The 13,184-nt window shown below is 49.1% G+C and overlaps 1 protein-coding gene across 2 annotated transcripts in view; it reads right to left on the bottom strand.

Annotated features, from left to right (window-relative positions):
* The window catches only part of Pemt (phosphatidylethanolamine N-methyltransferase), a 77,798-nt gene extending 65,268 nt beyond the window's left edge, over nt 1-12,530 (bottom strand). For both annotated transcript variants that reach the window (XM_076870439.1, XM_076870441.1), the window contains exon 1: nt 12,367-12,530. In XM_076870439.1, coding sequence (XP_076726554.1) covers nt 12,367-12,429 — 63 coding nt within the window. In that variant the 5' untranslated portion in view covers nt 12,430-12,530. The remainder of the gene's footprint in view (nt 1-12,366) is intronic.
* Between the last annotated feature and the right edge of the window lie 654 nt (nt 12,531-13,184).

Raw genomic sequence — 13,184 nt, 5'->3', positions numbered from 1 at the left:
TCTTTTTTTTGTTTTTTAAGGCAGGGTCTCACTAAGTTGCCTGGGATGGCTTTGAACTTGCCATCTTCCTGCCTCAACCACTCAAGTCACTGGGATGTAGTAGATGCAGTAGCATGCACTACTACATCTGCATGGACTATTCTTTTATTGATTATAAAAATTAAAAAAAAGAGTATAAAATCATGGCATCTGAAGGTAAATGGATGGCATTGGAGAAGATAATGCTAAGTGAAATTAGCCAATCCCAAAAAACCAAATGCCAAATGTTTTCTCTGATATGAGGAGGCTGATTCATAGTGGGGTAGGGAGGGGGACCGTGGGAGGAACAGATGAACTCTAGATAGGGCAGAGTGGTGGGAGGGTAGGGGAGGAGGCAGGGGATTAGCAAGGAGGGTGGAATGTGATAGACATCATCATCCAAAGTACATGTATGAAGACACAATTTGGGTGTCAACATACTTCATATACAAACAAGAGATATTAAAAATTGTGGTATATATGTGTAATAAGAATTGTAATGCAAAGAAAAACAAAGTACATGTATAAAGACATGAATTGGTATGAACATACTTTATATACAAAGATATGAAAAATTGTGCTCAATGTGTAATAAGAATTGTAATGCTTTTGAATATCAAGGGCTGGAGCTGGAGCTCAGTGGTAGAGAGCTCGCCTAGCATGTATGAGGCACTGGGTCCCATCCTCAGCACCACATAAAATAAATAAATAAAATAAACATTAAAAAATAACATAAAAAATTAAAGAATAAAAAAATGTGTCCACCTAAAACTGAAATAAATATTTAAAAATAAAATAAAAGTATTGTGTCCATCTACAACTAAAAAAAATTTTTTAATCAATATTAGCCCACCCACTGACTGATGCAAAGAGTAAATTTCTGGTGACCAGTGGCCCTCAGTTCACCATCAGTAAGACTTGAGAGCTAAGCCATCTCTAAGGGACTTGCCAGCTCAGTGGCCCTATGGTCTGCTCCCATCTGTCTTTGGAAGGAGATAGGACATTGCCAGAGCAGCCCCTGTGGGGATTCTGCAAGTAGGTGGACAACCAGGCAGGCAGTAACAAGGAACAAATCCCCCTGGACTCAGGGGGTGGCCTCTTTCAAGGCCACAGGACCTGGATTCACCCATCACCCAAACACTGTGCTTCAAAAAGACTCATTTTGGGGCTGCTGGCGGGGTGAGATGGCAGAGGTGGGATGGGGAGTGGGATGGCTGGAGCGGGGCGGGGGCAGGGCCTCATGAGGTTGCTAGAATCCCAGGGGCTTAAGCTCTTCAAGGCCACCCTAGGGCCTTGGTTGAGGCCTGTCCATCCCTAGGTGTACAGCTGGGTGGCAGGTGACTGAGCGGAGCAGCAGGGTGCAGGGAGGTGGCTAGGGCTGCGTCCTGAAGACCCAGGTCCACCATGAAGCCTACTGCCCACGCTCCCCTGCCAATGTCACTCTCCTCAATTGTCCTCTCCATGCATCTCCATGCACTGGCCTCCCTGCCACTCCCCACAGACAGACAACTAGGGTCTGTGCCCTGGGCTTCAAGTCCTCAGAGACCCGGACCCGCCCTCTGAATCATCACAAGCACAGAAGCTCACCCGCAGCATGAGTGGCCACTAGCGGTACTGAGGATGGAACCCAGGGTGTTCTGTCACTCTGTCACTGAGCGACCTCCCAGCTTGCTCGCTCATTCTCTCTCTCTCTCTCTCTCTCTCTCTCTCTCTCTCTCTCTCGCTCTCTCTCTTACACAATGCCTTTATTTTATTTATTTATTTTTATGTGGTGCTGAGGATCAAACCCAGGGCTTTACACATGCCAGGAGACCTCCCAGCTCTTTTTAATTTTTGAGACCAGGTCTCACCAATTTGCCCAGGCTGGCCTCCAAAGCCTCCTGAGTCACTTGGATTGCAGACGTGCATCACAAAACCACAGCTCAGGCCAGGGGCACAGTTCAGTGATACAGTGCTTGCCTAGCATATGCAAGGTCCTGGGTTCCAGCACCAGCATCATTAAGGAAAAATAAATAAATAAATAAAAATAATAACCCACAGGAGTTTACTTACTAACTCTATGGGTGAAGATTTGATTATTAGCCAGAATGCACTTTAAAAGGTGAGTTCTCTAAAGAACCACTGTTCTTCTAAGCCAGAATTCTCTACTCTTCTGTTCTCCCACCCTTTGGTGAAAAGCAGTCACCCACAGGGAAGATCTGCAGGGGGCTGCAGTCACTTCTCACTAAGCAGAGAGGGAAGAGAGGAAAATGTGTTCCCTCCCATCCCCTGTGAGGCAGATGCCCTCCTCCTCCTCCTCCTTCCAAGAGAAGTAGAGGGAGGGAAGCAGCCCAGGGTTCCAGGCAATGCGCCTCCCAGGGGGATCCTTGGGGATGCCCTGGTAGCTGATTAACTATGCCAGGCTCCAGCTGAGCATGCGGCATGCTCGGGCTATCACAGCAGCTTCTCAGGCGCCCATGGAGCTGGTGGCAGCCGAAAGAATGTACACTTGTGCCAGGATAACCAGTTCACCCGGTTGGCACAAGGTTGCCGTGACGGAGACTGCAGTGCCAGCAGCCTGGTCTATGCCCTGGGCACTGGGCTTCGTGCCCCCTGGGGTTTCCAGGATCCTTACCCTGAGCCACAGAACCAGAATGCTCTTACACAAGCCGAAGAGAAATGAGGGGACAGTGCAGAGTTCCAGGGCAGAGTCCCACCCAGCTGGGTGAAAGGGAACAGCAGGAAAGGTCTGGGGACACCGAGCCAGGGCATGGGAAGGCTTCCGTTCCTCACTGGTGACAGCCTGAGGAACAACGGGAAAAGGAAAACGTGACAGGAGAGGGGCACAAGGGCCTCTCCAGGGCTAGGGAACTTCCTCCCCTCCCTCCTCAGCAGCAGGAGTAGGAACCCTCCCCCTTCCCCAACAGGCCCTGGGGAGAAATTGCTCTTGCAAATCTAACTCAATGCCTTCAGCCAAACACTGAGCTTCCACAAAGGAGACCCTTACTTACTCTGGGGGGGATCAAAGATCAACAAAATGATCCTGCCTGAGGGTGTCACTAAGGCCAATTGGTGGCCAGTAAGCTGAGCACATACCTTATTTCTTGCAACCCATAACCACCTAAAAGAAAAGACCTGTTGTTTACATTCCCACTGCAGATAAGAGTGTCAGAGGCTTGGAGAAGCCTCTAACCCTCCAGGTAGGGGCAGAGCCAGCCCCACAGAAGCTCCATAGGTGTGGGTCCCAGCAACGAGGGGAGGCCCTGGCCCCACCCCAGCCCCCCAAGTCTGTGTTTCTTGGTCCCAAGCACTCACAGAAGATGAAGTGAGCAAGGAGAAACACGCTTCTTTTGACTTCTGTGGGAACCCAGGTAAAGGAGGGAAACTAAGGCACTCAAGTAACCTGGCTGACCCCATAGCAACTGACATCTGCCCAGGTTTCCCAGTTAAGGTCAGACTGATCAAAAGTAGCATATGGCTTCACCCCTCCCTCCTCCACCCAGGTCCCATGCCCCTGGTCAACCTGCCCCTGGAAGGAGGGACTCCATCTGGTAACCTGGGTTACCTTGAGCATTTGTGTTGCTAAGAGAAGCACCTGCTTAGCAGGAAAGAATGACTAATGGTTGGGAGCGGAATTCAGGCAGAAGGGACAGACCAACATCCCTTCCTTATTACTGTCACTTCCCAAAGTCCACTCGGAAGGGTGGACCTCCCTCTTGAAATTAGATTAGCAGGAAGAAAATCCCCGGGAAGATATGAGCAGAGCAGGGGTGTGCCGGGAATCTCCCTCCCAGCAAGTGTCAGAGGCCCCCTGGGTGGCCCCCTGGGCAGCCCCCAAGCCCGTGGGCCACCTCATTCGTGGGCCACCTCATTCAAGCAGCACAAGTCCCAGCTTTCTGCTACCCAGTGACTCCCCCTCAAGGTCACAGGCTGCAAGGACATCAGAGGTTGACTGAAGGAGAGGAATGACCTACCAGAGCCAGGAGGAAATGTCAGGTGTGCTCCAGGGATAACTCAGGTCACCAGGGTCACTGATGATTGGGCTCAGTGATGGAAACCCTGCAGGTTTGTAAGGAAGAGGCTCATAGCAATTTTACTTCATTGAGGGCCCTGGGGACTCTTCAGAGCAATGTCCTGCTGTCAGGGAATTATTTGCAGTGGGTCAACAGCACCTGAGGTACAAGCCACATTGTGACATCCAAACAAACAGCAGGGGCCCAGGAGAGTCAAAGTCACATCGATCTCATGCAAGCAAACAACTGACCACTTTGTTGCATGTGCCATATACATCAAAGGACAGGAGGAAGGTGGGGACTGCCCAGAAAGGGGACAGGGGCCTCAAACAGGACCCATCCATACTGCAAAACGTGCCTGTGGAGTCAAGGCCTCTCCTGCCTCTCCTCATGCTGCAGGAGTACCTCTTCCATCATGTCACACCACTGTCTGTCAGCAGACTCAGGCCATGTTTATTGGGCAGCCTTAGGTTCAAGTCCCACTCCTGGCACAGACCTGAGACCATGACAGAGTCTTTCTCCAGGCCTACACCTGGTAGGAGTGGGGGATAATGTCTGGTCTGATGTCCACACCCAGACCCTTTTCTCTACACTGGGGGCCACCCACCTGGCTGAGGAAGGACTCTGGGTCCTGGCACCTAGAGTCTGGGCTGGGAGCAGGGCTCCACCCATCCCCGATCCCCAGAGGGACCGCCCACTGCCTATATGAGCCCAGGTTTCCCTAGAGTGTAATGGGGTGCTGAGACTGGCCACCCAGGATCATGTTCTGGAAGAGGCAAGAGCAGGTGGGAAAGTGCTGGGTACCTGAGGGTGCTCTGGCGCCAAGGTCAGTCTGTCCCCTTCATCTGTTTGCTTCACCTTAACACACATGTCACCTTCCTCGCTTTCTAGGGGGACCCTCTGAAAAGACACACATCCGAAAGCAGAGCCAGAGAGAGGACATGGACCCGAGGCATGTCGATGCAAGGCTGGAATCTGAGGGCAAGCAAGCCCTGGACGGCAAAGACCATCACGACAGGAGAAGTTTAGGTCGGCTTGTGAGACGTCACAGTACCAGTCAGCTGCGGATGGTTCTGGGAAGAACCATTGCTTTGAGGTGTTCCTGAATCCCACCATAAAAGATAAAAAAAAAAAAAAAAAAAAAAAAAAAAGAATGGCCCCAACACTACCTTAAATTCAAAGAAAAAAAGTTTTAGGCCTGTGGGTGAAGGTAAGTGACACAGTCTGGCCCAGCACAGAAAGGCAGAAGAGGCTGTGACTCCTCAGGCACATTTTGCAGTCCTGGTGGGCCTTGCGGCATTGATGGTTTGATCCCCAGCCCCACAAAAAATGAAAAGCAACAGCAACAAAAAATCTGAAATGGATGCAGATGCACCCAACCCCACAATCCATAACTCCTTTCAGGAAGGTGGAGATACTGATTGATTGGTTAAGTCATTCTTCATTCATCAAGCATGTCCTGGGCCAGGCGCTGTTGGTTATGCCCTTATCACCTTATCAAGGGTCCACATGGGTTCCTTTCCTGGTGTAGGAACCAGGAGGGACCTGATCTCCTCTACCTCTTCCCAGCTCCTCTCCTGCATTGTGAGCTTCGGGCCCCTTTTCTGTAATGTACCTTCCAGGGTCCAAGACAGAAACTAGCAGGTTGGTGGTACTGCATACAGTTGCCCAACTACAGGTTGGAGGCCACAGAAAAAGCCAGCAGCCTTCACTGGAAGTTAACAGTATGCCAACCCCCAGCAAGGGGCTTCAGTGAGGCTCAGGACAGAGGGACAGGAAAGAGAGCACCCCGGCAGGCCACCCTGGGCAAACCTCATGAGCTTTGGTTCCTATCTGTCATGGAAATGATAGCAGAACCTTCATCATGAAACTGTCAAGGAGATCAGACAGACAACACGAGGAAAGTATATGGCATGGCATCTGGCACATTCAAGCTTGATTGATGTGAGCTATTACCACTATGTGTCCCACGTGAGCCAGGGAGGTTTGCCTACTTTTCAGATTAAAGTAGGTGAAACCTAAACAGACAGCAGGGGGGCCGAGGTAGGAGAATCATTTGAACCCTGGAGTTCAAGGCCAACCTGGGCAACACAGCAAGACCCCACCACCTTAAAAATTTTTTTTAAGTTAAAAATTTAACAGCATTAGCAGGTGAAATTGACAGATCTCATAGTTCTAGTTGAGGATGGACACTCCTCTCTCAGTGATGGATAAAATAAGTAGACAGAAAATAGGCAAGAACAATGCCACTGGATTAAATCCACCTTGATGGTATACTCCACAATACAGCAATTGCATGTGCTTCTCAAAGGCACGTGGGACATTCACCAAGACAGACAAGGGTCTCGGTCACAAAGCACATCTTAAATTTAAAAGAATAGAAAGAATACAAAGGAAGTTCTCCAACCACAACAGAATTAAATGAGAAACCAGTTACACAAAGATATCTGTTGAAGAGTACATACACAAGCCAACAGGAAGTTTCAAAGGACGTCTTTACAATTTTTGAACTTGAATGAAAATGCAACGGAACAGAAACCACGGGCTGCAGCTCCAGCCAGGCGGAGAGGGAACAGCTTATATTAGTAAAGAAATATCCCAAATCAGCAATGTGAACTTTGCCCCTAAGAAATTAGAGAGTGGCGCAGTGGCACAGGCCTGTAATCCCAGCAACTCACGAGGCTGAGGCAGGAGGATAGAGAGTTCAAAGCCAGCCTCAGCAAAAGCGAGGCACTAAGCAACTCAGTGAGACCCTGTCTCTAAATAAAATATAAAATAGGGCTGGGGATGTGGCTCAGGGGCCAAGTGCCCCTGAGTTCAATCTCTGGTACAAAAAAAAAAAAAGAAATTAGAGAAAGAGAAGTAAGTTAAATCCAGAAAAATAAAAAAGAGAAGAGCAAATACCAATCCAACTGAAAAATAGAATAAAAACAGGGGGAAAAAAAGTCAAACTCAGAGCTGGGTCTTTTAGGGAGGGAGGTTTTGGGGTTTTTTTGGATTTTTTTTTTTCAGTAAAATCAGTAAACCTCTAGGCAGACTGATCAAAAGAGAGAGAAGACATAAATTACCAAATCAGAAATCAAAAGGAGCCTCCCTATTGACCTCATAAATATGAAAATGATAAGAGAAAATCATCAACAACTTTACACCCATAAACTCAATAATGCAGATAAAGATGAAATGAACCAATCCTTGAAAGACATCAACTACCAAGATTCTTTCAAGAAGAAATAGCCCTCCATCTGTGAAAGGAACTGAATTCATCCTTTAAAACCTTGACACACCCACACCAAAAATGTGCCAGGCCCCAGTGGTTTCAAGTACCCATGGTTTCTCTGGATGAATTCTACTGAACATTTTAGGAAGAGATAACAGCAATTCCAACAATCTCTTCCAGAATATGGAAGAGGAGCGAACGCTTCCCCATTTGCTGGATGAGGCCAGCATGACCTTAACACCAAAACCAGATAATGACATTACAAGAAAACTGCGACTGATACTCGAAGGATAACATGGCAGGACCCCGTGGGGGTCACCCCAGGAATTCAGAGCTAGTCCAACACCCAAAACATCCATTGGATTCACCATGTTAACAGCCTAATGATGAAAAACCATATCACCATCTCAACAGCAGCAGGGGATGCAGGAGCCGCCCAGAGTTTAACTCCAGGTGACTTGCCCAACTCCAAAGAGCAAAGGAAAGCTTCAACCCTGGTCTGTCTTGACGATTCAAAGAATCAGCAGGTGTGTATATGTGTAAAGGCAAACTGTATGTCCTTGGAAATACCACAAAACAAGCCATCTAATATAATTTTAACTAAAGTGATAAAAGCAAAAGATTTTTTTAAACAACTGTGTAACAGGCAAACATCTTTCCTTGAGAGGACTTTCAATGGCCCATGAAGGAAGGCCGGGTCACCAGCCTACAGCATTATTGGGAGGTGATGGAGCTTTTGGGAAGTGGGGTCTAGTGGAAGGGAATCAAGTCCCTGGGAGTGTGCCTTGAAGGGAACATGGGGATCCAGACCCTCCTGTCTGTCCTTGCTCCCTGGCCTTAATGAAGAAAGTGGGCCTCCTCTGCCACGGGCTACCACACTGAGGTACTGTGCTACTCCAGGTCCAAGGCAACCATCAACTGAACTCTGACTCTGTGAGCCAAGATTAACCTTTCCTCCTTCTAAATTGATTATTTCAGGTATTTTGTCACAATGACGGGAAGCTGGCTGACATTGTAGTCATGATGCCCCGTATCTGCCAAAGGGATTGGTCTCCAATGGTGCACCCAACTGAGCCTAATGCAAAGGGGTGCTGTGCAGGTGGCGGGATCTGTTCCCCAACCTGGTCTCTCATTTCCCTGCATTCAAGGCCTTTGCCTTCTGAAGACCACCCTCAAATTGTGCTGCACTTTATGATTTATAACGCTTCTCCAGACCCCTTATCTCATTTTGGACTTTGCTGTAGCACTGTTCCTACCCGCATCAAACAGATCAAGAAACTAAAGTGCACTTTGTGACACCTGAGTTCATGACATCATCATCCACCTGCTCCCATGAGCAGGAGCCCTGATGGCTAAGCCTGAAACAGGACCACCTGGACCATGCCCTGGCTCCGAGAAGCTCAGGGTGCTCTGCCAGCCTCAGTACCCCAGGAAGCCAGCACCTGCATCCCCCTCTGGGGCCATCCTCTGAGTCCTAGAGGTGCCCTTGCTTGTGGAACAACAAATGGGCAGGTCTTCCTCCCAGCTACCTGCAGGCCAGCTTGCTGCATGCAGCTGACAGGTTGAAATGCAGGCTCTGGGATCTCACAGCAGGGAGGGCAAAAAGAAGGGCCTCAGGGCTGGGGCTGGTGCTAGGGCTCAGTGGCAGAGCTCTCTCACCTAGCACATGGGGGTCGCTGGGTTTGATCCTCAGCACCACATAAAAATACAAGGGGGCTGGGATTGTGGCTCCGCGGTAGAGCGCTCTCCTAGCACGGGCAGGTCCCGGGTCCCGGGTTCGATCCTCAGCACCACATAAAAATAAAGGCATTGTGTTGTGTCCATCTACACCTAAAAAATAAATATTAAAAAAATAGATAAAAAATAAATAAAATAAAATAAGGTATTTTGTCCAATTACAACTAAAACAAAAATATTTTTTTTAAAAAAGGCCTCAGTCAATGAGTCTGCAGTGGACATACTCCTCACCCCAATGAGTGACTTTCTTACATTAAAAACAAACCAAGGGCTGGGAGAGTGGCTCAGTAGTAGAGAACTTGCCTAGAAAGTGTGAGGTGCTGGGGTCCATCTTTCGCAGTGATAATTAATTAATAATGAATTAATTGCAAAACCAAGATTACAATGCCAGCTGACACCTGGTTATGGGATGGAAGTTCCCAAACAGGTGCACTGGGCACTAGTGTATCGGCCACCAGCTACATGTGACTATGGAGTGCTTATAGTGCCACATGATGAAACATATATATACTTTAACAGCAGTAAAATACAGCTGTCCCTCAATATTGACAGAAAATTGGTTCCAGCATCCCTAAAGCCACCCAAATATGCAGATGCTCAAGTCCCTTATATATAGTGTAATATAACCTACAAGCATCGTCCCACATACTTTACATCATCATCACTAGATGACTTATAAAACCTAACACAATTAAATGCCATTTAGTTAGTTATGTGGATTGTTTAGGGAATCATGACCAGAAAGAAGTCTGTATGTGTTTAATGAGATTTTTACTTTTTAATCAGTGGTTGGTAAAATCCTTAAATGCAGAAACTGCGGATACAGGAGGTAGACTGTATCTTGGTAAAATTATTTTTTTTCTATTTTTACATAACGTGGCTGCTTTTAAAAAGAACGTTGTTGTTTTTTTTGCAGTACTGGGGATCAAACCCAGGGCAGACTTTGTTCATGCTAAGCCAGGGCTCTTCCACTGAGCTAGCTAACCCCTGCCCCAAAGTTTAAATGATATATGGGACACATGATGTTTCCATTGACAGCACTGAGAACCTACTGCTCAGATGCTCACAGGGTTCAGAAAATTCTTGAAAATCTTCTCAGGCCAGGAACTGGCATATTTTAAACCCAGAGACTATGATTGAAGGAAAGCAACCACAGAACACATATATAATGTTATATAAGTTGTTGCTGTTTCTTTAAGAAAAAAAAAAAAATCCCTTGGCAACAGGAAGCTTAAGTGAACCAAAAGCGCAGCAGTGGAAAAAACAGAATGTTAGCCAACGAGGGTCACCCTGACCTGTCCCCCTAATGCGCCCAGTCTCCAGTCACACAGCCCTGTCAGCCTTCCCCTCTGGAGGGAAGGAAAAAGGGCAGAAAAGCCCTCCTCACTCACACACGCCAGGTAATCGTCACCACCTACCCCTGCACCTCTGGCCTTTCCAGGGCTACAACACAGGCTTGGCTTCCACTCCCCCACCACAGGCCAGTAACCACCACCTAGCATTCCACCCTGAAGATGATAGCCCCCTTTCCAGCCAATGCTCTTTCTATCTGTGATGTATTAGGGTAGAAAACACGAATCATAGAGGCTGGGGATGTAGTTCAGTGGTAGAGCACTTGCCCAGCATGTGCAAGGCCCTGGAACTGATGCCCAGCATTGCAATAGAAAGAAAGATGAATCACAGCCCAGTGAGTCTCTAATGGCCAGTGAAGGCAGAAGACTCTTAAGGATTCCATCAAACATGACATCAGTCTTCCCCAGGGAGGATCCTGAGGGTACTTCCCGGGGCTGATGATGACCTATCTTGCTCTGGGTGGTCACAATAAATAGGTTCACCTCGTGAAGATACAGAAGGTGTACACATACAACCTGCCACTACCATCTGGATATTATGCTTAAATGACAAATTTACTAAAACAAGAAAACTCCTCGTCTTCTCCCCATCTCCTTTCCTGTCCACATCAACTGTCCTGAACACCCTCAGGGCCAAAAACCAGCTTTCTCTTATTCCCTCAAGGCCTGTGCACCTGCTAGCCTCCAGCAGGAAATCCTACCCCACTGGTTTATCACTCCCTCTGGGATCACAATCACCTCACTACAGATAGGGACTCTCCACCAGGTGCTCTCTCCATTGACCAGTTTTATCTCCTTCAGAGAACAGTTCTTTGTTTCCAGGCCTAAAAACCCTGTCCTTGCTGTCCTAGAACAAGACACTCAAGAAACGCTAGCTGTATCAGTGAAGGAATGAATAAGAACACAGGTGAGGAACGCAGGAAGGGAGCAAATAAACTAGATAAGATCTTACAGCTTCCATAAAGAGTTGGAAGATAACCATAAAGAGTTGGTTAGGGTTGTGGCTCTGTGGTAGAGCGCTTGCCTCGCAAGTGCAAGGCACTGGTTGAGTCTCAGCACCACATATAACCAAATGAATAAAATAAAGATCCATCAACATCTAACAACAAAAAGGGGTGGTTGGTCAAAAAAAAAAAAAAGTGAATGAACAATCTAATAGGAAGCAAAGATTTTGCAGGAGAGCAAAATCCATTGAACCAGGAGCTTGGAAAGACAGCAGAAAAGGCAAACTCTCTGGCCATGACTTTGCAGAGGGGCAAGCAAGTCCCCAGGCTCCAGGACCCATTCCCCCATCCCCATCCCAATACAACACTTTCCCCCCTCCAGGAAATCATTGCTCTGCAGTCCCTTCAGGGCCAGTGCTTGGAGGGGTCAGGATTCCAAACACTTCTTGGTGGCTGCCGAGATGGAAGGGGAGCTGGGACCCTCACGGTTCCCAAATATCCACATGCTCTCGCCGTCCACACAGCATGTCCCCAGACACACATGCTCAGCCTCCTTCACTGTTACACACTCGTTGATACTGCCTCAGTCATGCATGCACTTCCAGGCACACAGAGTAACTCTGCCCCTACAATTCCAAAGATTTACACAATCTCAGAGACATACTTGCATACACACAACCTCCGGAACTCCCCACCCTCTGACACACGAAATCTGGGGCTGCTGCACAACTGGCACACTCGTACACTCACGCACACACGTGCCCGCCCACCAGCCAACTTTCTGGGATCAAGCTGCCACGCCCGGGTTGGGGATGTGGCTCAAGCGGCAGCGCGCTCGCCTGGCATGCGTGTGGCCCCGGTTCGATCCTCAGCACCACATACAAACAAAGATGTTGTGTCCGCCCATAACTAAAAAATAAATATTAAAAAATTCTCTCTCTCTCTTTAAAAAAAAAAAAAAGCTGCCACGCCCAACACGTCCCGCCCCCGTTGCCTGGTAACAGCGTGGCCCCGCCCAGCAAGCGTTGGAGGCGGCGCCCGCCCGCACTCCGCAGGCCTTGCCAGTTCTTCGGCGGGTGTTCGTGGCCCCCGGGTTAGACCAGTACCTGCCTAAAATCAATATTGCCGAGGCCTCCGCAGCAGTCCGGCCCCGCCACCGAACTGCTCATAGTCTCGGCTCCCCGGCTCGCGATTCCTTTAACCCGCGGGCCGCCTCACGAGGGAGAACGCGCGGGGCCTCGCAGGGCCACTCGCTCCTGGAAGCGGCCCCATCGCACCTGGAAGGCGCAACCAGCCGGGGCGCTTTCTCGGTTACCCCAACTTCTCCCGGCCTTGTGGGAAATGTAGTTCCCCTTCGCGTCTTGGCGGAACTCAACGACGGCGTCCCGAGGAGCCGAGGACTACAAGTCCCAGGGACGGTGGCTGCTGAGCTGGCAGGTTCCGAGGGGGCCACGCGGCAGTTTCCCTCGGATTCGGCTAACAGCCTTGTCTCTTTGGTCCCCGGCACCGGCATCGGATCCGCCAACTGACGTGGCCTACCTGGCCTTGGCTGGCGGCGGTGGGTCTAGAGGCCAGGGGCCGCCGGACGTAGGTATAAGTTGCAGCTCGGGTCAGCCACTTGCTGAGCTGTCTCTGGCCAGCTCGTGCTCCCACCCCTCCGCCTGTCTTCGGAGATTCACTTGTCCCTTGTCCCGGGTCGTGTAGGCCCAGCACAGCTTCCTGCCATCAAAGTGGATCCTCGTGGCCCCCAGAATCTTTGCTCAACCAGAGACACCCCCCCCCTGTTGCACTCCTTCGTTCCTTCATTCATTCCCTCGTTCAAGTCTGTGTGCTGAGAATACTGTGGGGAGCAATGCAAAACCAGTCCTTATCTCCTGCCAATATGAAGGGTCTCCAGTGCAGCCTCTGAGCTGTGGGTTCTGTT

The sequence above is a fragment of the Callospermophilus lateralis genome, chromosome 11 (assembly GCF_048772815.1).
Source record: "Callospermophilus lateralis isolate mCalLat2 chromosome 11, mCalLat2.hap1, whole genome shotgun sequence".
NCBI classification, from domain to species: domain Eukaryota; kingdom Metazoa; phylum Chordata; class Mammalia; order Rodentia; family Sciuridae; genus Callospermophilus; species Callospermophilus lateralis.
The sequence above is the reverse complement of the archived record's forward strand: the minus strand, read 5'-3'. Positions and strand labels throughout refer to the sequence as shown.